The sequence below is a fragment of the Culex quinquefasciatus genome, chromosome 3 (genome assembly GCF_015732765.1).
Source record: "Culex quinquefasciatus strain JHB chromosome 3, VPISU_Cqui_1.0_pri_paternal, whole genome shotgun sequence".
Lineage (NCBI taxonomy): Eukaryota > Metazoa > Arthropoda > Insecta > Diptera > Culicidae > Culex > Culex quinquefasciatus.
The window spans coordinates 133,443,439-133,468,206 of record NC_051863.1 but is presented as its reverse complement, the minus strand read 5'-3'; the positions used below and the strand labels follow the sequence as shown (position 1 = coordinate 133,468,206).

The 24,768-nt window shown below is 32.4% G+C and overlaps 2 protein-coding genes across 2 annotated transcripts; both read right to left on the bottom strand.

The window, feature by feature from the left end:
• Positions 1 to 2,002: 2,002 nt before the first annotated feature.
• Positions 2,003 to 8,809, bottom strand: LOC6035472 (E3 ubiquitin-protein ligase LRSAM1). The gene is made up of 7 exons (XM_038264136.1): positions 8,130 to 8,809; positions 7,808 to 8,050; positions 6,625 to 7,749; positions 6,481 to 6,561; positions 3,088 to 3,576; positions 2,875 to 3,019; positions 2,003 to 2,818 (listed from the first exon to the last, which is right to left on the bottom strand). Exons 1-6 carry the CDS (start codon positions 8,286 to 8,288, stop codon positions 2,897 to 2,899), a joined length of 2,220 nt encoding a protein of 739 aa, XP_038120064.1. The 5' UTR covers positions 8,289 to 8,809; the 3' UTR covers positions 2,003 to 2,818; positions 2,875 to 2,896.
• A 5,959-nt stretch (positions 8,810 to 14,768) lies between these two features.
• Positions 14,769 to 16,559, bottom strand: LOC6035471 (peroxisomal leader peptide-processing protease). Its single transcript, XM_038263336.1, has 5 exons — positions 16,489 to 16,559; positions 15,791 to 16,431; positions 15,477 to 15,735; positions 14,952 to 15,417; positions 14,769 to 14,890 (listed from the first exon to the last, which is right to left on the bottom strand). The coding sequence occupies exons 1-5, from the start codon at positions 16,492 to 16,494 to the stop codon at positions 14,802 to 14,804; spliced, it is 1,461 nt and encodes a 486-aa protein (XP_038119264.1). The 5' UTR covers positions 16,495 to 16,559; the 3' UTR covers positions 14,769 to 14,801.
• Positions 16,560 to 24,768: the final 8,209 nt, after the last annotated feature.

The following is a 24,768-nucleotide window of genomic DNA, read 5'->3' as shown; positions in this document are numbered from 1 at the left end:
TAAAAAAATAAACTAGTTATATTTAATGAAAACACTCCCTTTTGTTGGTAAGGTAAAAATATGATTTATTTCATCAATAAAAACACTTTGATAGATTACATTCTAAACAATAAATTTCAACGCAAACTTTCGCCGTTGCGGTAACAAATTTAGTTCTTGATTGTGGTTGGGAGTTAAAAGATTTTTCGAATAACATAGCGTGATATATTTGCTTTCATTGATGCGATTAGTTAGGGAAACGGTTTTTAAAATTGTATACTCAAGCGGTTTGATGAAGTTTGTGAAGACTGAACTGCGTGTCTGTGTGTGTAGTAAAGGTGCCCTTAATCGCGTATTGTTCTAGCACACGTGTTTTAACGCACACGCTCGATATATTATTTGTTAATGATGTACTGCACTTCCTTTTTACCCCTTTAAAAGGCACTATATAAGTAATATATGCTAGTGTATGTGTATGTGTGTGTGGGTTTGTATAACAGTATATAATATTTAAATTCCGTTTTTATGCTTTGTTTTTGAAAGTGTTTGTCTTTACTGAGCTTTTTTTTTATTTTGCAATGCGTTTGCCGAGTGATCTGTACACAGAAAAAAGTAAATTCATTAAATCGTGAATTGTTTTCATGAATTTGAGAACCACGAAGAAACATATTCATGAGTATGGTGCATTATAAACGTGAATATAATCCTTCGTGGTTCTTAAAATCATAAACACAATTCACGATTTCGTGAATAGACTTTTTTCCGTGTATAGAGTCGATAGATTTGTTTTTTTTTTTATTTTAAAATACGAATCATCCCAGTCACGAAATATTCTAGCAGAGCTGATTCTGCCAGAATCCTGCAAGAATGGTGGAACATTTCTGCTAGAATGCTGTAAGAATATGCAGCATTGTGAGAACTCTGCTAGAATCCTGCTAGAACGCCGTGACTGGGATATATTGGTTTATATTGCCACGGTGTTGTAGTGCTTAAAGCTAGTTGTTTGGGCCTTTATTATAATTGGTGTGAGTTAACACACTATCGTTTATTAGTTAAACAATCTGAAATGCAACATTCTTCTGGGACAACATATTAAAACATTTTTTTTCGTTTAGAGCGAGTAGTGTGATTGAGGTTAAAAACATGTGGATTCGTGATTAATTCTAGTAACGTGGGATGGATCCAGTGCGGAATCATTTGATATAATCTAAATTTTGATTGAAATTGGATTCAAAATTTTAAAAAATAAATGATAAAAATCATACAAATGAGCACTCCAAAATGTGAGTGTGCAACGTTAACAGTTTGGTCTGTATGACGTTTGTCTGTCAACTACACACTCATAAAAAATTACTCAAGGAGGTATTAGTCTGTGACAAACAAACAAACAAATTCGCCCTTTTTACAGTTTGCTTGTTTTTTTTTTGCAGAAACGTCAGCCTGCATATATTTTGCTTTGTTTGGTTTGGTTAACTGTAAAGCACGAAAAAATGCGAGTTTGTTTGTTTATGGTAGTCTAATCCGCTTCATCAGTTTCCGTCCAAACCGAACCAAAAGTTACTGAGATATGTGTTTTGAGGCAATACTTCAGAAATGAGTGGATTTTACTCAGTTTTTGTTCAATTCTGAGAAAAAAAAATCACACAAATATGACGTATGGCTAAAACATTCTGAGTTAGTTCGCTTTTGGCAAAACTGAAGGAGGTATTAGACTACGACAAACAAATTATGGAAATTAAATATGTAATCTTGAAAAAAAAAAAACAATGAAACAAAAATATCCTGATAATTCCAGTTCGCTTTATTTTTGAAAAATGAAATCTGAAAGAAATAACTTACATCTTTGGTACATTGCAAACAAAATGATAAGCAAACATATCGATAAATAAATCAAAACAATTCTTAAATTATTTAAAAGATGAAATACAAAATTATTGCCAGCAAAAAAATTAACAAAATAAACTCGAAAAATAGTGTTTTTGATAAACTTACGTGTTTAAAACTGGTATAAAATTAAATGTCAAAATCTTTTTTTATACCAGTTTATACACTGTTAAAAAAACACGTTGTCAAAAGTCGGTTCCAAACCAATTTTCTTAAATTTTGGGGGTTTCTTAAGGTGTCTGGAAGGAACATGAAAAATGTTTTTGGTTTATTTGGTCCACCCTTATTTTTTATACCAGCTGATTCCGTACCAGTCCCCATAATGCTTAGGTTGTACGACAAATCTCAGGATTCCCCTCGCAAGATTCAAATTCCGCAACATTCCATCCATAGCCGGAGGTTGTCTTTGTTTTGACAGTTCTCCAATACTGGTCGAAATGTCATATGTGTAAGAATTCTCTGTATACGAGTTTTTTTTCTTTTATTCAGAATTTCTGAGATTTGCCGTACTTTGATATATATAATGAACCGACACCGAAAGGGACTTTTTTAAAAACTCGTATAACTTTAGTGCGTGCGACGAAAGGTAGTGTGACTAGATCGATGTTCTCTTTTTTTTTCGCTTTGTCGTTAGGATAAGGATATGGAAAAGATTTACTCACGCTGTGCTGTGGGAATGAATCAGATAGCTTCAAAAGTATAGTTTTTGGTTTTTTTTGTTGTTGCTTCGTGTAAAGTTCCGAACTTTTCGCCGTGCAGCTTAATATGCGTATATAAACTTTAGTAGATTTTATGTTTTTGGTATTTTTGGGTGTTTTTTATTACACCACAAAGTGTGTTTCGAAGGCGATATATTGTTGAGTTATAACATGCAATGCCTTACTGATTTTTTGTTGTTGTTTCTTTTTCGATAACAAACGATTGCTTTGCGTCCTTTAATTTGACTAAAGTAAATCTGAAAGTAAAGAAATTGTTTTTTTTTACCTCATAGCAAAGTAATGTGGTACCTACATGTGACTACACGCTTCACCCATTACGGTTGAATGACCTTAATCTTGCGCTCGATGTACGCACGGCACATGGGGCAGTCGCGGATTTCCGTGTGGCATCCGGAGCAGCAGCACATGTGACCGCAAGGCAAGAAGATAACTTGAACCTGCGAAACAACCACAAAACATTAGTCTCCCCCCACATTACCACCTCCTCAACAAAAATGTTCCTCACCGTTTCTTCCATACAAATGACGCACTCGGCAAACTGAATCGCCGCTCCTCCGCTGACCGCAGCCCCGTCCTCCGGTGGGCAACTTGGTGCCGGTTGTTCCGGCTGGTCCTCCGTCGGTGCCGTCGGCGTCTCCGGACTTGTGTCGCCCTCGGGGAACTCGATACGTCGGTTAAGATAGTCGTAATAGCTGCCAATCGAGGCCAAAATGGCCCGCCGGTCGGTTGGATTTTGAACGCCTGCCTCGAGCAGATCGCCGTCCGTGACGCTGGACAGTTCCTTGTCGCGGTTCTGCCAGATCTTGGACAGGAAGGGCAGACAGTGTACGACGCCGTTCTCCAGGAACTGGTAGCCCAGGATCGGGTCGATCGAGGCGCTGTCCTGGGTGATTTCGACGGGTTGGTGGTCTAGGAGCTTCTGGTACTGGAGCAGCCAAAAGTCCGTCTGTTCGCCCTCTTTCTGGCGTTCGATTATTTTGAGCGTGTCGAGAAGCTGAAAGGGAAGAAGAGGAGGGATTCGGTTGAGAGTCGAGACACAGTCCTCTGGAAGTTGGAGCATTCATATGTCATTTTCAAAATTTCATTATATTTTAAATTATTTTTTTCCAGTGTTTTATAATGCATAAATTTTATAATCAAAAAATAAAAAAATCGATTTTTTTAATTTAGGAATTTTAAGAAATGGAAATATTGTAAGAGTTTTAAGAATGTATTTTTTTTAAAAGAATTTCAAGATTTTTTTTAAGGAATTCTAAAAATTTAAAGAATTTAAAGAATTTAAAGAATTTAAAAAATTTAAAGAATTTAATTTAAAGAATTTAAATAATTTAAAGAATTTAAAGAATTTAAAGAATTTAAAGAATTTAAAGAATTTAAAGAATTTAAAGACTTTAAAAAAATTAAAGAATTTAAAGAATTTAAAGAATTTAAAAAATTTAAAGAATTTAAAGAATTTAAAGAATTTAAAGAATTTTAAGAATTTAAGGAAATTAAATAATTTAAAGAAATTAAAGGATTTAAAGAATTTAATGAATTTAAAGAATTTAGAGAATTTAAAGAAATTTGTAATACACTCAACCCCTGGTGGTTGGTCACTTTTTCGTTTGACACTTTTTTAGTTTGTACCCTGTTGGCATTTTACACGGCGCTCACGCACACTATAAAAACAAACGTTTGGTAGTGTGTGTGAACTCCGTGTAAAAGGGGTTTCAAACCAAAACGAGACCGCAAGGTAAGTGTCAAACCATCGGGGTTTGAGCTTACTAAAATTTTAAAATTCAAGAATTCTTCAATTAAAAAAAATGTAGAATTATAAAATCTTGGTATTTTAGAAGTTTGATATTTTTAGAATTTTAGATTCAAACAATTTTTGAAAACAAAGCGGATTTGTCAATTCGAATTTCACTATTTCGAATGTCCGATAATTTGAACATATTCGAATCAAAAAGCAATCAAACGTCAAAAGCGGTTGTCAAACTGTCAAATGTCAATTTCCTCATTGTTCGATGATTTTCGAGCACGTGGTTTTAAGCTTATGATAGCTTCGAGTCGTTCGAATTAATAAAATCAAATTCGCATATTCGAATGCAGTTCCATTTAGAATTTTAAAATGATTGAATTATAAAACTTTGGCATTTCATTATTTTAGAATTTAATTTTTTAGAATTTTTTTGAATTTTGAAATATTAAAATTTCAAAATTTTGGAATTCTAAAATTGATAAATTTAAAAATTTTAGAATTTTAAAAATGCAAATTTTGAAATTTTTGATTTTTTAAATTAATAGTATAAAATTTCCTGTCTTTAATTTCGAAAAAATAAAATTTTAGAGTTTTCATATTTTGGAAGCTTTGAATTTTCAATGCTAGAAATTCAGCCGATCACAATTTTGTTTGGTAGTCGTACTCAAACGCAAAATTAGCTTACAACAAATAATTTAACTACAGGATTTCTCTTTTCTTTTTGTGAGTGCACGGTTTTTAGCTCAATTTACAGTCATCCCACATATTCGAAACACTCACAAATTCGGAACACTTTTGTGATAATTAGTATCCCGAGCAGACGGCGATAACTTGGGAATAACATTTTTTGATATTTGAAAATACTAGGCCAATAACATTCTATGTTATTTATAACAAGATTTGTTATTCGCCGTTATGATTTTTTTGTTATTTGATTGTTATTGTAATAACAGACTAATAACATTTTACGTTATTTTTGGAACAAATCTTTGTTATTATTTTTTGTTATTTTAACAACTAATCCCATCATCCCAATAACAGGATTGGAGGTATTCTTCCATAACAAAAAAATGTTATTCCAAAGTTGTGCTGGCTTTTAATCAATATCAGACCGATAACAAATTTTGTTATGATAACATAAACTGTTATTGAAATCTTATGCAAAATTTGATTTTTGAAGAATATTCTATAACACTTTCTGTTATTTTAACAGTATTTGTTATTGAAATGGCATGAATTTAGTTATTACCGTCTGTTCGGGATGCATCTTTTCTGTCGACCGTACTATTTTTATGACCTTTATTTGGACATTTTCTTGCTATTTCACTAGTAAAAGTAGTACTTTTAAAACAAAAAACTGCATCTCAAGACTATTTTATTCTGAGCAGCAAAACACTGCCTCAACATTGCCTGTTCCATTATTGTGGGATGTTTTTTGTGCCTCCCACAATTGTGGAACAGCTGAATTTAACTGGTATTTTCACAAAAGAGTTATCAGGCCATTCAAAAAACATAACTATGCTTGAGTTTCGTTGGTTTCAGTGCTTGAAGAATTTTATAAAAATTATGTACTCATGGAGAGAACCAAAGTTTGTTTACATCCGTAAGAAAAAAGTGTTCCGAATTTGTGGATTTCAAGGGTCAAAGTTTTTCTTCAATAACTTGATATAAAAGTTAAAATTTGCCGTTGTTCGATACAGCATTCGAAAGATCGTAAGAAAAGCTTTCAAATGAAGGTAAAAGCGAACCATAAAATTCAATTATCGATTTTCTATGATTTTTTGAACATCTGTTAACTGTTCCGAATATAAGGGATGACTGTAATATCTAGAGACTTTGGCGATACCAATATCTGATTTACCGGAATCGACGAATGACAGATCAGCTTAACTGTCGACCGCGCCTACTTGGGATTACAGAAAACCTTGACATCTGACCGAGTACAATGCGTTACGAAGCTGGCGATGTACAAAACATTGCTGTTCCGGTTGCCTTCTATGGCCACAGTGACAAGAGGACGAACGATCCTTTGGAGTTTGCGAACGGAAGGTGCCACAAGCGATCTATGCTGGAGTACGTACAACTCAGAACGAGTGGCAAAGTCGCATAAACCATAACCCACAATTTTTGCTTGCAAAACCGAAGTTCGACACTCACCTGTTGCTTCCGTTGGTCCTGTTGTTTGAGCAAATCCATCAGTACGTAGGTTAGGTTGATTCTCTGTTCCGACAGGTGGTTCTGAAAGCAAAAAAACATCGTTACTTCAAAAACTCTAGTGTCAAGCTTGTATCAGCGCCTCACAATCTGATCGTCCTGGTTGATCTTCTTCCGATCGATCTCGTACGTCGTCAGCGCCGCCAGCTGACTCTCGACGATTCTCACCTGCTCCACCAGGCCCCAGGTTCGGGAGTCGTTGCGCGCGATAAGCGCCGCCACCGCCGACTTTTGGATGTCTTCGTCGCAGTTGACCTGATCGATGATTTCCTGCCGGTTGCGATCGTAGTTGAGAAAGACGTTGTTCAGCAGGTTGTTCGTTTCGTACTCCTGCTCGAGGATGGTGCGCGACGATTGGTCGCGCTGGTTGTGGAATTTCTGAATGACGTTGATTTCGTTCTCGAGCAGGTCGGTCATGGCGGTGAGGATTTCCTGTTTGCGCAGGTCGTTCTGCTGGACGCGTAGCTGCTCGAGCAGGTGCTGCTGGTCTTGGCGTTCGCGCTCGAGGAAGGTTGGGTCGGGGCCGTTTTTGAGGGATAGGAGGTTGTCGACGAGTTGGCTGGAATGTAGTTCGTCTTTTAGGATGTCGTTGATGAGGCGCTGGCGCTCGGATTGTTTCTCCTCTTGGAGTCGGGTGAATCCGACGGATTCGTGGTTCTGTTGGTGGAGAAGCTGCTCGAGCAGTTGTTGCTTTTTGCGCTGGTGTTGCTCGTGGAGTTTGCTCTCGGCAAGGTAGTCTTTCTTGTACGCTAGACGTTCCTGGGCGAGGAGTTGCTTTTCTTTTTGGTGTTTTTCGCGGGCTAACTCGGCGGCCAGCTGGTCGTCTCGTTCGCTGTTGATAAAGTTGATTGTGCTGGTTTTGGCGCGGGAGTCGTGCTGGTCTTGCGGTGGTGGTCGCGTGATGAGCAGCTCTCCGGTTGATAGATACTTGACGATGGCGTAGGTTCCGGCTTCGATGACTTCCGGAGGGGGTTCGACGATGGTGTTGGGGTCGAGTACTAAGTCTACAAGATTATCACATGTTGCGAGCTGATTGGGGAGTTTGGTGAGCCGCGGGTTCCCACAGAAGTTCAGTATTCGCAGATTGGCCATGAACGATAGCTGGTCGATTGTGGTCAGATTGTTCGAGGACAGGTCCAGCAGCTGGAGCTTTTGTAGACGATTGATCTGAACTGGGAGTCGCTCTAAATTGTTGTTGGCTAGTAGAAGTTCCTGCGGGAAGTATAGAGAATTAAGTTTAAGTCATCATTGGCTAGACCTAACCACATACCCTGAGATTTTGCAGCGTCCCAATCTCCTCCGGTAGCTTGCGGAACCGATTGCTGGTCAAGTTGAGCGTCACCAGCAGCTGCAGGTCAGCAAGCGCTCCTCCTCCGGTGAGTGAAGTTAGCCTATTGTTCGCCAACGAAAGTAGCTCCTTGCGCAGTACCTTGCACATGATGAACACTCCCGGTGGGACATCCTTCAGGTTGCATTCCGCCAAATCGTACACCGGTTCGGGGGTTTCCTTGGCCTGCGGGGTAGCGCACAACAGAGGTAAACTGTGTCACTGGGTAAAAATCGATAAAGTAATGTGTTGTGAGTGTGTTTACCAGACACTGCTTTCGCTCTAGGCGCGCTTTGTAGTCCACCGAGGTCTGCAGAGTTGGCTGCTGATCGGTCGGATCCATCTCGTCCGCTGCGTTAAGGTCGATCTTGTTGGTCGATGGAGCGAAATTATCATTGTTCGAGGACGAAATGCGACAACCCATAAAAGGACAGCACTTGCTCTACAATACTCTACTCTACTCAAGAAGAATGACTAATCCTTCGCCTACTATGAGAAACCGCGGGAACTTCACCTGACCTGAACCCCTCTACACACAATGTAAAACACACTACTTTCACGTAATACCAAAATATCAAAGAACCCTAATTAGCTCAACACTACAAACACTCGCTTCAAACAAAGTCCATTACTCTGTGCAGCTCTGACTCTGGTGGGGTGTCAATCAAGCATATCCGCAGAGTTTTACTGCAATGTTTTGCTCGCTGGATTATCTAGTACTCTTGGACTTTCGGGGTCAGGACAACATCGTTCACAAAACTAAAAAGGGAGGACTCGACACTTCTACGAACTTGGCACCACCTTCGAATGTCGCGAACTGAGCATAATTAATAATCGAGTGTGAATGGTTATGGCACTTGCGATATTTTCTGCACTTTTTTTCTTCTCTTTTTTCTTTCTCTGTTCTGACGAGATGAAAAATAAGAATCGCATTTAAACTCTGTCTGTCTGTCTGTCTGTATACACTTTTTTTTACATGGTGAGATAGTGTGTCGTAGTCGTAGTCAATACAGGGAAGCGGTTGTTTTGGTACGATTCTGCTTTGCGTATGGACTGCGAGGGGTTGCACGATGGTGTTTTTTGTGGTTTGGTGGTTGGTTTTGTTTTCCTGTATCTTATCATTTATTGACTGGAGATAACTCTCGAAAGGCGAGATACGATGTCGTCAACAATTGCAATTTCGTTGTGGCGAAAAATACTATTTCATACGTTTAATGTGAGGAGAATTCGATACCGTCATCTGGGGCGAATCAGGACTACAGTGTGAATAGGATCAGCAGTGTTTAGAGCACTTAAATGCTTGAAATTTGGAAAACGGTGCACTATTTTAGATGTTCTGTGTCTATTCTATCCGAGAGTAATCAAAAATATCCAAATATTGTACAGTAAAAAGGCTAAAACAGCTGTCCCAATTCGCCCCATGTGTCCCGTTTCGCCCTAGATGACGGTACATAAAGTAATCACGAAGAAGATTTGTTGAAATATTCGTAACATTTGAGCAAAAGATTTTCACCAAAAAGTGCAACAAATCTATGAATTGCATTTAAAACAAAAATTTCTGAACCCTAAACTTCGAAAAGTATTTTTGAACTACTTTAGAAAAGTTTTTCAAGACTCTATAACCCAACTTCATTTAACGACGGGATTTGATCAAAAATTTCACCGAAAATTCAATAACAGTCATTTTGTAATCTTCAAAAGCATTGGAAAGCAGAATTGATTTTTTTTTTAAATAAGTGGTGTGGTGATTTGACTTGTTCTAGTTTGCGAATTCGCTCTGTATAAAATAATTTTTGTTATGTTCTAGACTACTTCTAATTGAAGTATTTTGCCACTTATTATACAGTTTTCAGGATAAAATGTGAAAAACACTAAATAATTGCTAAACTAAGCTGAACAAGATAAATGAAAGAATGAAAAATTTTCCTAAGCAAAAAAATATTTTTTTTTTCTGTAGAACAAATGTTGCTGACTACTAACCTCTGAACTAAATTTGAAAAAGAGAGTTAAGAAGATACCTAGATTTTTTTAAAAGGTTCTATAAACATATAAAATACAATAGCTTAATAATAATAGTACCTTTAAAAAAATTCTAAATGTCTAAAACAAATTGGAAAAAAGATTTGTTTTTATACGCTAAATGTGTTATCATTTCCTATATCAAAATGAGTTCTTATCGGAAAACGTACTGCATAAAATTTAATGTCTAGGCAGAACAAAATAAGTGTTATAACAAAATAATTAGATAGAGTTGTATTTGTGTCCTAATATTTAAGCGAGGAAACACCAGCTTCACAAAAAAAACAATTCATAGGGTGTTTGCCGGAATCGCAAAACAAATGTTTGATTCAACTCTTTGCAAACTTTGATTTTGTTAATCCAACTCGGATCAAAAATCTTCTTTTTGCAACTTGTTGCATAAACTCAACTTATTCCAGGATGGTGGCAGAAATTAAAGCTATAGAGAATATGAAATATTTAAATAAGAACAGATTAGTTAAGTTATTAGTTTGTTTGTTTATTATTTCTAGCAGTGTAAGGTTTCCACCTTTTAAAATTACTGATTTCGATGTAACATTGGTTCTTTACATAAAATTTGATAACCTAAATGAAAAACTACATTAAAAACTAAAAATTTCAAAACTAGGATTTCACTTGACGGATTAGTTCTCAGGCACGTGTTATCTTCCTTGTTGTCGTCATGGGTTGTATTTTTCAGCGTCGTCTAGGGTTCGTCCGAGGGGATAGGGGGTTTGCCCCTCTAGTTAAGTAGTAAGTAGTTAACATAACTTAAGTTGTTTTTGATTTCGCAAATTTATTCGTGATTCTCCATACAATTGGGGAGGCTGGTCATACAAAAACGGGTAGGTAAATGTTGTAGGTTATGATGAGGACTTTTGGGAAAAATAGGTACACGTGAATTAATTTTCCGATTTTCAAATTTAATTTGTTAATGGGAAAATATCGAAAACATAAAAAAAATTATAAAAAAAAATAAATCAAAATTAAATTTGTAACCGAAAGGTAAAACTACGCAACATTTTTTTTTATAAAATGTAATTGTTTGTAAATGGAGTTTTAGGTATATATTTCCGTTTTTCTTTTTGTTGCAGGCCAAGGATTGATACCTAAGAGCATGCAATGGCACTGACCTTGTTGCGTGCTCTTCGGTTGACGTCCACGTAAGGAACATCCTGGAAGGAGCGTAACTAACTACATCCGTAGTTCTGTTAGATCATCCGAACTCTCTTGATCAGAACAGTATAGCTCTGGTTCCTTGCGAGTGTCCTATTTTCTTACCTCCACGTTGGCTTGGTTTTCATGATGACCTAGCTGGTGGCCTGTGGAAACGGATCGTAAACCTTTGACCACCGCGGGTCAGAGTCGAGACGGCTAAAAGAAAAGGGCGCGACAATGTGGGAAAGGGAAGTAATTTGTGATTGTAGACGGTATTGTTTTGATTCGCAGTATGTTGAGTCAACTGCTGTGGATGTACCTGAAACATCGCACAACGGGGTTTCTCTTCTCTTCATTCTCAGCTACCACCTATCTCCTATTTTTGTTTTGCTCTTCTGATTCCCAATTCTTCACTGATTCTTCTATTTAATATCCAACATTTGATTTTAATGTTACTAACTTTTGATTCTCTTATCTCTCAAAGCTTTTCCACTCTTTTCTATCAATTGATACTGCTGTAAAAACTTTGTGTTTTTCATTAAAAATATACTTTTCCTTAATGTACTAGTAATATCAAGTCTATTGTTCATTTGCCTAATCTTTTTTGATTTTATTGCGAATTTATTTATTTGAATAATTCTTTATCTGTCCTATAAATTATCATTACTATAATCTAAGCTTGTTTTGCATCTCTATTTATTAACTATTGTCTAATTTTACATGTAATACATCTAGCTTCTCATTTTTATTCTTCAAAATACGCTCATCATTCTCTTACTATTGATACTTGATTTTTATAAAATAAATTCTCTTTTACTGTCTATTGTTTTCAATCTTCACCCTTTTTTCAAACAAGTGAGGTTTGAGCCCTTACTCAATTTATGGAATGGTTAAAGGATTAACACAAATATTACTATTGTATTTTTGGTAAACTTTTATAACATGCTTAGGACCAAAAATTGTAACAAAACACCGCGACAAAATAAATAGCTACATATAAACACGATTCAGCACTAGGAAAGATTTCAGGAGAAAACAATACACAGTAAATAACAATTAGTTTTTGAATTCAAACTAAAAATATAACAGTTTTTGCTTTAATGAAAGTTGATAGGCACACTATAAATGGTTAGGCGCTTATACTTACATCAAACCCTACGTAATGTACCACCCCCGGCCGAGTTAAAATGCGTAACCGGAAAAGAAGGTGTGCATGCCTGGCACGAACACTCAAAGCGTGTTCTAGCGTGCTGCTCGTACTGACTCAGAGCAAGGGTGAGATGTAGGTGTAAGGGCAGTGCGAGTTCGTCGGGAACCTGGTGCATAAGATCGGTCAAGGCCCGTTCTTACACTGAAAATTGCGAATTGCGAATATTTCCGTTTTCTTTTTGTTTTTTAGCTTTTTAAATATACAGTATGTAAAAAAAGTATTTACACCCCTTGGGCACTATGCACATTTTGTGATGAAACATGTAAACAATTTAAAATTTTACAGAAACCTAGTACTACGTTTTGATCAGAAACTCATGCCAAACATTTTGCTACAAAAAGCTCATGAAAAGATGATTTCTATAAAAAGTTATAAAACAAATACTATTACAAAAATCAAAAATAACACCGTTTTGGGGGTGCTTAGGTATTTAATACATGTGTTTATAGAAAACCTAGATGTATGGGTATCAAAAGATCGGAAATTTTATGCCCTTTCCGATGCAACACAGGTTGACTAGTGAATTGTGGACCGGTTCGGATGCCGACGGATTTTCCGACGACGTAATTCCGGGTTGATACGAAATTCCAACGAAAAATCTATTTTATCGATACAAACACCCCCAAAACGGTGTTATACCCACTCCAAAATGTTTATTTATCAATTCTATGGTAATATATTGACATTTAGTTGGATTAAAAGTTTGCAAAATTAAGTTTAGATAAATTTTATATAGAATTTCCAGAGTTATATAAACTTTTATACTAAGTAGTTAGTAAACTTTATATTCAATCCAGATTATTTTTTTATTCAGTTAAGGATGCCTATTTGAAGTTGGGAGACTGGATTGATGGTGATTTGTCAACAAATAACTTTATTTATGTAAATTTTTCGAAAGGTGTACAAACTTTGTTTGCACCTTTTTTGATTTTTGTAATAGTGTTTGTTATATAACTTTTTATAAAAATCATCTTTTCATAAGCTTTTTGTAGCAAAATGTTTGGCATGAGTTTCTGATCAAAACGTAGTACTAGGTTTCTGTAAAATTTTAAATTGTTTATATGTTTCATCACAAAATGTGCATAGTGCCCAAGGGGTGTAAATACTTTTTTTACATACTGTACTGCCGTTCTACGCATAATTGTCCCATGTTCAAAAAAGAGCAACTGAGAAAAACGCGATTGAAATTTTTCGATCGATTTTTGTGTTTCTACGCATAATTGACCCGTGGGGCCCTGTTCGCCCTATATGTCCCTAATCACCCCGGTTAACATTTAATCACCCTTGTTTGTAATTCTCTTGCTATACAACAGGTAATTAAGATGAAATGCTTCGTAAAACTCATGATTTCGTGATTGAAAATACTTGGTGGGACATTTATGCGTAGAATTTCAACGATGGGACAAACAGACTTGGTGTTGTTTTCAATGATTTTCTGAACAAAGTACTAGATTTTATGGGTTTTTCTGAAAGTATACGTAAAACTAAACTTAAAAATGACAAAAGGTCAGAATCGTCCAAAAATGACATGGGACAATTATGCGTAGAACGGCAGTGTACGTCTTGAAAGAAAAACTTTCCTGAAAATGTACAACAATTCTCTCTATGGAACTATGAAAATTAGGTAATTAGTTTTTGATATACAGCCTCAGAAAGAATTTGAATTGATGAAAATTTACACCTGAACTCCCAAGCTCGCGAAAATGGGGGAATTGGTATAGAAATTCCCCCTTTCTCTCGAGTTTGGGGGTTTAGGTGTTAATTTTTATGAGTAATACCTAATTAGCCTGTAATTTTGAACTGACAATATCTCGGAAACTATTGAAACGATTTCCAATGTTAAATAATGGAGCTTTTGTGAAATTTACTGATCTTTTCAATATAATTTTTTTTTAATTTAGTCTAAACTATAAAATTAGAAAAAAAATATTAATACTGCATTATCGAATGACGAAACCGACGGCCTACTTTCATCGCCAAAAATAACAGTGTATGAATAGAACTTTTCAGCATCCATTTGAGTGCTGAAAAGTTAAGTTTTTCTATACTTGTATCCTAAAGTAAAGCTTGTCGATACTGTTTCGAGTTTCGATTATTATCTTAACATTCAAGCGTGGAAACAAACGCTTATTGAAGAAAGCTAATTCAAAGGGTGTTTTCCGGAATTGCAAATAATGTTGTATTCAGCTTGTTTTTTCAGCACTCGACGTATTTATCCAACTAGGTGGCAAAAATGGCAGCTATAGAGCATTAACAAATATTTAAAGTAGAATTTAACAGATCACCGACCTTTTAAAAAATACTAATTTGGATCCGCTTTATTCAAATTCGGAAAAAGAAAATAATGCGATTTGTTTATGATTCGATTATCCAAAGCTACTTGTAAAACATCGGGTTATCGAACTTTGCATAATCAAAACACTGAGAAATCGAGTCTGGACTGTATTTCGAATTTAAAATAACTACAATTTCCAAATTCAACATAGTATATTTTCTGTCATTCACCAAAATAAAAAAAATATCAGCACCGCTATCTTAAAAATATCATTTCTATAATCTACTTGTTATTTTAGGCCTGCGTATTTTCCATTTATTTACAATTTCGTTACTAGCTTGTAGTTTTGTCAGCCTTTTCAAATCTGAAATACAAAAAATCATAAAGTTATTCGAAAACTTTAAGTTGGCTTTTCAAATACGTACCATTAGTTTCACAATATTCCTCCAATACTCGGTGCAAATCCCACACCGGAACGCACATGTTGTGCCACGGATAGATCCGATCGTCCAGCGCACTTTTAAAGTTGGAAACCATCACCGCCAGCAGGTCGCCTCGGTCATCAAACAAGGGACCGCCACTTTGGCCAGCCTGCACAGGACAATCCGTGAAGAGGATCCCTACGGAATGTTTCGTAACGCGTCCGCGGTAGATTGTGGGCCGAAAGTTATCACTCCAGCCGAACGACTTGAATAGGGGGAATCCGACCGAGTACACTGGTTGGCCGATTTTTGGTTGGTAATTTGCCAGTTGGCAGAAGTTAGCTTTGTTTGGTTTGGATTTGTTGGAAACTTCCAGGAGAGCAAGATCGTAGGCAGAATCGAAGATTGGATTTTTGTAGAGAAGTTTCAGTTCTAGTTCTTCGTCTTTGACGTGACAAACTATGTTGTTCTGAAAGAAAAATATTTTACTTTAAAGGTTAAAAATTGTAATAAAAACTTTAAACTTACACTGCTCAAAACATGCGAGCAAGTCAAGACGAATTGACGATTTTTCATTTGGAATAGACATCCAGTTCCCCAGCAGCCCATAGAATCGATCATGCAAACTGACTTTGCTACGTCAGTTTGTATTCTTTTTGGAAGACTTTTCAAGCAATGATCCGTGAACAAAACTTTCAAAATTTCGTTTACGTTGATTGCTAACGAAAAAGAAACGTTATCGTTTTGGTGGGCAAACGTTGATCCAAGAAGAAGTCCCCGAAGGTTTCTGAAAACAATTTTGTTCATTAAATAAGCATGTTTTATGTAAAATTCCAACTTACAATCCCTGATCGTAAACTCCAGCGCCATCACAGCCAAATGTTGTAACCAAATTCAACAGCATCAAGCAGTTATCAGTGCCGAATGTATTCGCTACATGGCCGTAGCTGACACTATTGATGAAGTTTTCACTTCCAAATGGTGCACTAATGCATACAATTTCATCTAGAGTTGTGATTTGATTGATTGTGTTATTCACAATGCTTTGAAATGATTCTTTGACATCTGGCAGTTTCAAATTTCGATAGCTAGGTTTTAAGAATAAAAACGTAGCATAATGTTGGCTGTATTCGGAGATCAAACGATAATCTCCGTCCACCAAAAACTTTAAGCCAGAGAAGTTCTGTTTCACGAAAGATTCTACGTTTGACGATCTTAAAACAAATGCAATTTGCACCCCCTGTTCTGTGAGTTTATCTTTGCCATTTTCCAGAATTAGTTTGAATGATGGCTTTTGAAACTCTGGACGATTCTCCACACAAATTAGCTCGTTCTGAGGAAGGCTTCCCAAATTGGCTTCATTATTTGGCACTTGAAGTAATGTTAAGCCAGTCGTAAGGACCAGGTCATTGTTGAAGACCACCGCTGAACTCTTCTGAGTTCCGTACGGGTAGTAAATTAATCCATTTCGGTAGGGGGGCAGCTAAAATTTTAAGATTTTGTTAAATTTAGTTGATTCAATTCTGCTCAGTAAATCTACCTTCATTTTTTATGTTTATACATTCAACAGCTGATGTATGAATGAGTTGATTCCATTGATATAGCGTTCTGTCATTCAAAACAAAACTTCACACACGCACACACCCATTGATAGTTTACAGTAGAGGCTTCCCTGTTTTGCGTCCATACACTGAATGAGCCAGAGTTAGCCTGTTGATTGCTAGCAACTAGCGACATCTCGATGTCAAGCTTGCTGTTTGGAAGCTAGCTGCAAGCGATCACATTGAGAGTGCAGCAGGAATTACATTTGAGTCAATTATTACAAAAAATGTTGCAAAATAATTAAAACGGCGTGGAATTTGCGGATTTCCAAACCTTTTTTTTTTGTTCAGTTCATGGGATTGTTTAATGAAATGTTTACGAAATATTTTATCCATTCTTGAATTGGAGTTGAGTGCTATTGACAATTTAGAATACTATTTTTTGTAAGTGTTAACGACAAAGTCGAAATTGTATAATCCCCATTAATTTTTTTTAAAATGTGTCTGCTGGCTGGGGACCATCCATAAACCACGTGGACACTTTAGGGGGCTAAGCGATTGTCCACGCTCCATACAAAAGATTTTTTTTGTATGGACAATTGTCCACGAAGGGGGGGGGGGGGGGTTTGCATTCCAAAAAAAGTGTCCACGTGGTTTATGGATGGTCCCCTGGTTATTTATCACATTTTTTAAGAAAAAGAGTCAAAATACGATTGTTCTTATTCAATTTAAGATTAAGATAAATAAGTTTATGCAGCTGTCACAAATTTATATATTTTCTAAAGATTACTACTGCACTAAGTTCAAAAACTTAATATGTTGTCTGACCTTTTATAATTAATGGTTTTGATGCTTAAAAACTTTTTTTTAAATAATACCGTCTTAAGTGTTCATGGAAATTTGAAATTTATTCTAGAGATAATAATTGAGAATATATATTTTCAAAATTTGCAAAAATCCCCCCTGCTTTGATTCCAGTTTTGAAATATGTTTAATGTTTAAAAAAACAGTGAACTATAATTACGAAAACTTAGCAATTCCTCCCCTGCAATCTGAAATTTGTAAGAAACACTGTTTCTGTTTAAATCAATCAAACTTTAAAGTCAGTTGACCAGGGGCGCCGACTCTGGGGGGGCACGGTACTTTTTGCCCCCCCCTAAAATTTGGCTGGGGGGGCACCCCATACATTGTGCCCCCCCAGAAATTTTGGAAGAAAAATATTCTTATATCAATTATAAAAAAAATCACAGAAATAATTGAAAATAATATCTAAAACTTAAATGGAACATTGTTTGTACACACGGATAGAATTCTTGTAAGCGAATCCGTAAAATAGTTCAAAAACATTTGAGCAATTCTCTACAAAACCGGCCGATTTCGATCATTTTTATTTTTTGTATTTTTTGATTTGGCACAAACTTTGTGGGGGCCTTCCCTATGACCAAAGAAGCCATTTTGCATCATTAGTTTTTCCATATAAATTTCCATTCAAATTTGGCAGCTGATCATACAAAAATGGTACGTAAATATTCGAAAATCTGTAACTTTTGAAGGAATTTTTTGATCAATTTGGTGTCTTCGGCAAAGTTGTAGGTATTGTTAAGGACTATTTAGAAAAAAATAGGTACACGGAAAAAAAATTTCCCGACTTTTTTATTAACTTTTTTTTTACAAAAACTCAAATTCCCAAAATACGCATTTTTTGATTTTCGAGATTTTTTGATATGTTTTAGGGGACAAAAATCCGCAACTTTTGAGCTATAGAGAAACATGGTCAAAAAATCTGCCGCCGAGTTATGATTTTTTGAAAAACTGGTGATTTTTGGAAAAAATCGAAATTTCATACATAAACTTTGAATATTATGCCCATTAAAAATGCTAGTATTGATTTAATTTTTTTCAAAATATTTTTTTCGAAAAGATCGGAAAATTTCACGAATGTTTCATGTATTAACATTGAAAATCGGACCATTAATTGCTGAGATATCGTCATTAGAAAATGGTGGGCTGTTTGGGTGAGACTTAGAAAACTTCAATTTTCGTGTTTCTTTTTCTTTAAGCCGCTGTATCTCAACAACCAGAGGTCCAATCTTCAATGTCTCTTAAACAATTTTATAGCAAATTTTCTGAACTTTTCAAAAAAAATATACTATATACTTTCGGTGGCTATATCTTGAAAACGGAGCCCTTTATCAAAAAATCTGTAAAGTACTTTTCGATTGCAAATTCAATTTTGCATAAAAAATGAGGTCAAAAAAATTTTATGTATGAAATTTCGATTTTTTCCAAAAATCACCAGTTTTTCAAAAAATCATAACTCGGCGGCAGATTTTTTGACCATGTTTCTCTATAGCTCAAAAGTTGCGGATTTTTGTCCCCTAAAACATATCAAAAAATCTCGAAAATCAAAAAATACGTATTTTGGGAATTTGAGTTTTTGTAAAAAAAAAGTTAATAAAAAAGTCGGGAAATTTTTTTTCCGTGTACCTATTTTTTTCTAAATAGTCCTTAACAATACCTACAACTTTGCCGAAGACACCAAATTGATCAAAAAATTCCTTCAAAAGTTACAGATTTTCGAATATATACGTACCATTTTTGTATGAACAGGTGCCAAATTTGTATGGAAATTTATATGGAAAAACTAATGATGCAAAATGGCTTCTTTGGTCATAGGGAAGGCCCCCACAAAGTTTGAGCCAAATCAAAAAATACAAATAAAATCCATTTCCGGTTTTTCCGGCTCATTTGTTGTTTCTTAAATCGCTGAAATTTTAACAAAATCGTTTACAATTTTCTGGATTTAGATGCATTTTTATTCTATGTCGACAACATTTTATCTATACCACTGTGCTCTCTAGGGCAAATCAGTAAGCTTAGTACAAGAGCACAGAGTCATCGGTAAATGATTTGAGAGATGTCGTCAACATAGATTTAACGGATTTGCTCATAAGATTTCTATCTGTGCATGTTGTTTCAAAAACAAAACCAATGTACTTTTTCCATAGCACTTCATCTACAATCAAACTTACGCAAACTCTTGAGAAAACAATCATCATGTTTTCAAACGCAACATTCAGCGATTTGCCATTGTAGATCAGGATTTAGCGAAAATAAACTGAAACACTTTTCAAAATGGTCATTTGTTGAGTGCTTTACATTTACAAAAATGCTGATAAATTCGATAATTTGAACGATTTGAAAAGATTTCAAATACATTTGTTAACCGCTAACCGTTCTATACCAATTTTAGCCGAAAAATATAATTGTTTCAAAAAAAGTAATTTTTTGAAAACTAGCGCACCGCTTTACTGAGAAACAGACAAATTAAAACCAAATCTGAGACAATTTCACATTATAATCTTAAAAAACACAAGTGTATCGCCTTCTGCCATTTATGTTCGATTTAAAAAAAATAAAAAGGCTGTAGAAATTTTAACTGCACCCTCAAAAAATATGCCGAAAAAAAGACAGGAAATCAGCATTATTGAGTATTGGGATTCCATTTTAAAACGTCAAATTCTTAAATTCTTAAATTCTTAAATTCTTAAATTCTTAAATTCTTAAATTCTTAAATTCTTAAATTCTTAAATTCTTAAATTCTTAAATTCTTAAATTCTTAAATTCTTAAATTCTTAAATTCTTAAATTCTTAAATTCTTAAATTCTTAAATTCTTAAATTCTTAAATTCTTAAATTCTTAAATTCTTAAATTCTTAAATTCTTAAATTCTTAAATTCTTAAATTCTTAAATTCTTAAATTCTTAAATTCTTAAATTCTTAAATTCTTAAATTCTTAAATTCTTAAATTCTTAAATTCTTAAATTCTTAAATTCTTAAATTCTTAAATTCTTAAATTCTTAAATTCTTAAATTCTTAAATTCTTAAATTCTTAAATTCTTAAATTCTTAAATTCTTAAATTCTTAAATTCTTAAATTCTTAAATTCTTAAATTCTTAAATTCTTAAATTCTTAAATTCTTAAATTCTTAAATTCTTAAATTCTTAAATTCTTAAATTCTTAAATTCTTAAATTCTTAAATTCTTAAATTCTTAAATTCTTAAATTCTTAAATTCTTAAATTCTTAAATTCTTAAATTCTTAAATTCTTAAATTCTTAAATTCTTAAATTCTTAAATTCTTAAATTCTTAAATTCTTAAATTCTTAAATTCTTAAATTCTTAAATTCTTAAATTCTTAAATTCTTAAATTCTTAAATTCTTAAATTCTTAAATTCTTAAATTCTTAAATTCTTAAATTCTTAAATTCTTAAATTCTTAAATTCTTAAATTTTAAATTCTTAAATTCTTAAATTCTTAAATTCTTAAATTCTTAAATTCTTAAATTCTTAAATTCTTAAATCTTAAATTCTTAAATTCTTAAATTCTTAAATTCTTAAATTCTTAAATTCTTAAATTCTTAAATTCTTAAATTTAAATTCTTAAATTCTTAAATTCTTAAATTCTTAAATTCTTAAATTCTTAAATTCTTAAATTCTTAAATTCTTAAATTCTTAAATTCTTAAATTCTTAAATTCTTAAATTCTTAAATTCTTAAATTCTTAAATTCTTAAATTCTTAAATTCTTAAATTCTTAAATTCTTAAATTCTTAAATTCTTAAATTCTTAAATTCTTAAATTCTTAAATTCTTAAATTCTTAAATTCTTAAATTCTTAAATTCTTAAATTCTTAAATTCTTAAATTCTTAAATTCTTAAATTCTTAAATTCTTAAATTCTTAAATTCTTAAATTCTTAAATTCTTAAATTCTTAAATTCTTAAATTCTTAAATTCTTAAATTCTTAAATTCTTAAATTCTTAAATTCTTAAATTCTTAAATTCTTAAATTCTTAAATTCTTAAATTCTTAAATTCTTAAATTCTTAAATTCTTAAATTCTTAAATTCTTAAATTCTTAAATTCTTAAATTCTTAAATTTAAATTCTTAAATTCTTAAATTCTTAAATTTTAAATTCTTAAATTCTTAAATTCTTAAATTCTTAAATTCTTAAATTCTTAAATTCTTAAATTCTTAAATTCTTAAATTCTTAAATTCTTAAATTCTTAAATTCTTAAATTCTTAAATTCTTAAATTCTTAAATTCTTAAATTCTTAAATTCTTAAATTCTTAAATTCTTAAATTCTTAAATTCTTAAATTCTTAAATTCTTAAATTCTTAAATTCTTAAATTTAAATTCTTAAATTCTTAAATTCTTAAATTCTTAAATTCTTAAATTCTTAAATTCTTAAATCTTAAATTCTTAAATTCTTAAATTCTTAAATTCTTAAATTTTAAATTCTTAAATTCTTAAATTCTTAAATTCTTAAATTCTTAAATTCTTAAATTCTTAAATTCTTAAATTCTTAAATTCTTAAATTCTTAAATTCTTAAATTCTTAAATTCTTAAATTCTTAAATTTAAATTCTTAAATTCTTAAATTCTTAAATTCTTAAATTCTTAAATTCTTAAATTCTTAAATTCTTAAATTCTTAAATTTTAAATTCTTAAATTCTTAAATTCTTAAATTCTTAAATTCTTAAATTCTTAAATTCTTAAATTCTTAAATTCTTAAATTCTTAAATTCTTAAATTCTTAAATTCTTAAATCTTAAATTCTTAAATTCTTAAATTCTTAAATTCTTAAATTCTTAAATTCTTAAATTCTTAAATTCTTAAATTCTTAAATTCTTAAATTCTTAAATTCTTAAATTCTTAAATTCTTAAATTCTTAAATTCTTAAATTCTTAAATTCTTAAATTCTTAAATTCTTAAATTCTTAAATTCTTTAATTCTTTAATTCTTTAATTCTTAAATTCTTAAATTCTTAAATTCTTAAATTCTTAAATTCTTAAATTCTTAAATTCTTAAATTCTTAAATTCTTAAATTCTTAAATTCTTAAATTCTTAAATTCTTAAATTCTTAAATTCTTAAATTCTTAAATTTTAAATTCTTAAATTCTTAAATTTTAAATTCTTAAATTCTTAAATTCTTAAATTCTTAAATTCTTAAATTCTTAAATTCTTAAATTCTTAAATTCTTAAATTCTTAAATTCTTAAATTCTTAAATTCTTAAATTCTTAAATTCTTAAATTCTTAAATTCTTAAATTCTTAAATTCTTAAATTCTTAATTTCTTAAATTCTTAAATTCTTAAATTCTTAAATTCTTAAATTCTTAAATTCTTAAATTCTTAAATTCTTAAATTCTTAAATTCTTAAATTCTTAAATTCTTAAATTCTTAAATTCTTAAATTCTTAAATTCTTAAATTCTTAAATTCTTAAATTCTTAAATTCTTAAATTCTTAAATTCTTAAATTCTTAAATTCTTAAATTCTTAAATTCTTAAATTCTTAAATTCTTAAATTATTAAATTCTTAAATTCTTTAATTCTGATGTATCATAATTTTGAAATTATCGATTTTTTAAACATTGAATTTTATTGTTATTTCTGAGTTTCTGATTGTTTAAATTTCTGAATTTTTGCTTTTGATTTCTTAACATTTTCAAGCCATGAGTTTTTTTTTACCTTAGAATTTTTAATTCTTTTAATTTTTTTTATTTTGGAATATTGAATTTTGTGTATCTGTTATTTTTGTTCTAAATTGCAGATTAAAAAAAATGGATGTTTTTTAAATGTGTATTTGTATTTTTAAATTTATGATGTTTTATTTTTTTGCTTTTTACTTTTGTTTTTATTTTTTGAATATTTGTATTGTTGAATTTTTAACTATCTGATTATTTTTATTATTGACTGTTACTTCTAGAAAATAAGTGAGAATATGCCAATGAGAAGGAATTCGCCTTCCAAACATATAAAAATTTCCCCCCAATTAACATTCTCAATCACGATAATTTAGAAATCTATTTCTAAAAAAAAAAAATGGATTCCGGATAAAAAAATCGTATCACATCGTAATAATTTTTTTTAAATTCGTGATATACAAGACACTTTAACATCTAATCGCCACTCTTACCTATCTATTTCGGAAAACAACCGTGCCCCCCCAACATTTTGGACTAGTCGGCGCCCCTGCAGTTGACATTTTACAGTTAAAAAATATTTGTAAATTAAATTGCAATCCAAAAGTTGCGTCTTTCAATTACGGAAACTTTAGTACCGTCAGTGGGGGTGAGATTGGGTCAAAGTGATTTTTACGGATTTCACCATTTCTCAGGTTTTTCTCAATCAAACTGAATTCTGTTAAAAGGGTTTTGTAGGGGACATCTTAAGATGACTTCGCTGAAATAATCTCGTTCCTAGAACAAATCCTGTTATTTTGGCAGATGTCTAAAGTTGAGGTACGCTATTGGCCAAAAATTACCTCTCGAAAAATCATTTTTCTAATATTTTTGTTGGAATTTCTGTTTTTTTTAAGACTTTAAAATTTCATAAATTTGAAATTCGGGTTGTCAAATGATAAAATTAATTAGCAGAATGAGGAACAAATTCACTCTAATTTTACAGAAAAAAGAAAGTTTTATTTTCGAAAAAACTATTTATCAAATCATATAAAATAATACCTGGCTAATTCTCTACAAACTCACACGAAATCGGGAAAAGTTGCCCCGACCCCTCTTCGATTTGCGTGAAACTTTGTCCTAAGAGGTAACTTTTGTCCCTGATCACGAATCCGGGGTCCGTTTTTTGATATCTCGTGACGGAGGGGCGGTACGACCCCTTCAAAAGGACTTTTATGTAAAATTAGACGCCCGATTCGATGGCGTATTCAGAATTCCGAAAAAACGAATTTTTCATCGAAAAAACACTAAATAAGTTTTTAAATCTCTGCCATTTTCCGTTACTCGACTGTAAATTTGTTTGAAACATGTCATTTTATGGGAAATTTAATGTACTTTTCGAATCTACATTGACCCAAAAGGGTCATTTTTTCATTTAGAAAAAAAAAATATTTTAAAATTTCGTGTTTTTCTAACTTAGAAGGGTTATTTTTAGAGTGTAACAATGTTCTACAAAGTTGTAGAGCAGACAATTACCAGAAAATGATATATAAACATAAGGGGTTTACTTATAAACATCACGAGTTATCGGATTTAACGAAACATTTTTTTTGAAAAAGATACTTTTTGCGTTTCTTTGTTTCGTCGTCCGTGTCATGGTCACGGCCAAGATCAACGACGACCATCTTTTTCAAAACTTTTTTTCGTAAAATCGCGATAACTCGTGATGTTTATAAGCAATACCCTTATGTTTGTATTTCAAATTTTTTGTAATTGTCTGCTCTACAACTTTGTAGAACATTGTTACACAATAAAATATAACCA

Bases quoted from the DNA above. Each gene is read 5' to 3' on its own strand.
- LOC6035472 (XM_038264136.1), bottom strand. From the start codon at position 8,288: ATGGGTTGTCGCATTTCGTCCTCGAACAATGATAATTTCGCTCCATCG. The intron at 7,750-7,807 runs GTATGTGGTTAG...TACTTCCCGCAG, and splicing joins GGACGCTGCAAAATCTCAGG to GAACTTCTACTAGCCAACAA. The intron at 3,020-3,087 runs GTGAGGAACATT...GTTGTTTCGCAG, and splicing joins TCATTTGTATGGAAGAAACG to GTTCAAGTTATCTTCTTGCC.
- LOC6035471 (XM_038263336.1), bottom strand. The intron at 15,736-15,790 runs GTAAGTTGGAAT...AATTGTTTTCAG, and splicing joins GGAGTTTACGATCAGGGATT to AAACCTTCGGGGACTTCTTC. The intron at 15,418-15,476 runs GTAAGTTTAAAG...TTTTTCTTTCAG, and splicing joins GCTCGCATGTTTTGAGCAGT to AACAACATAGTTTGTCACGT.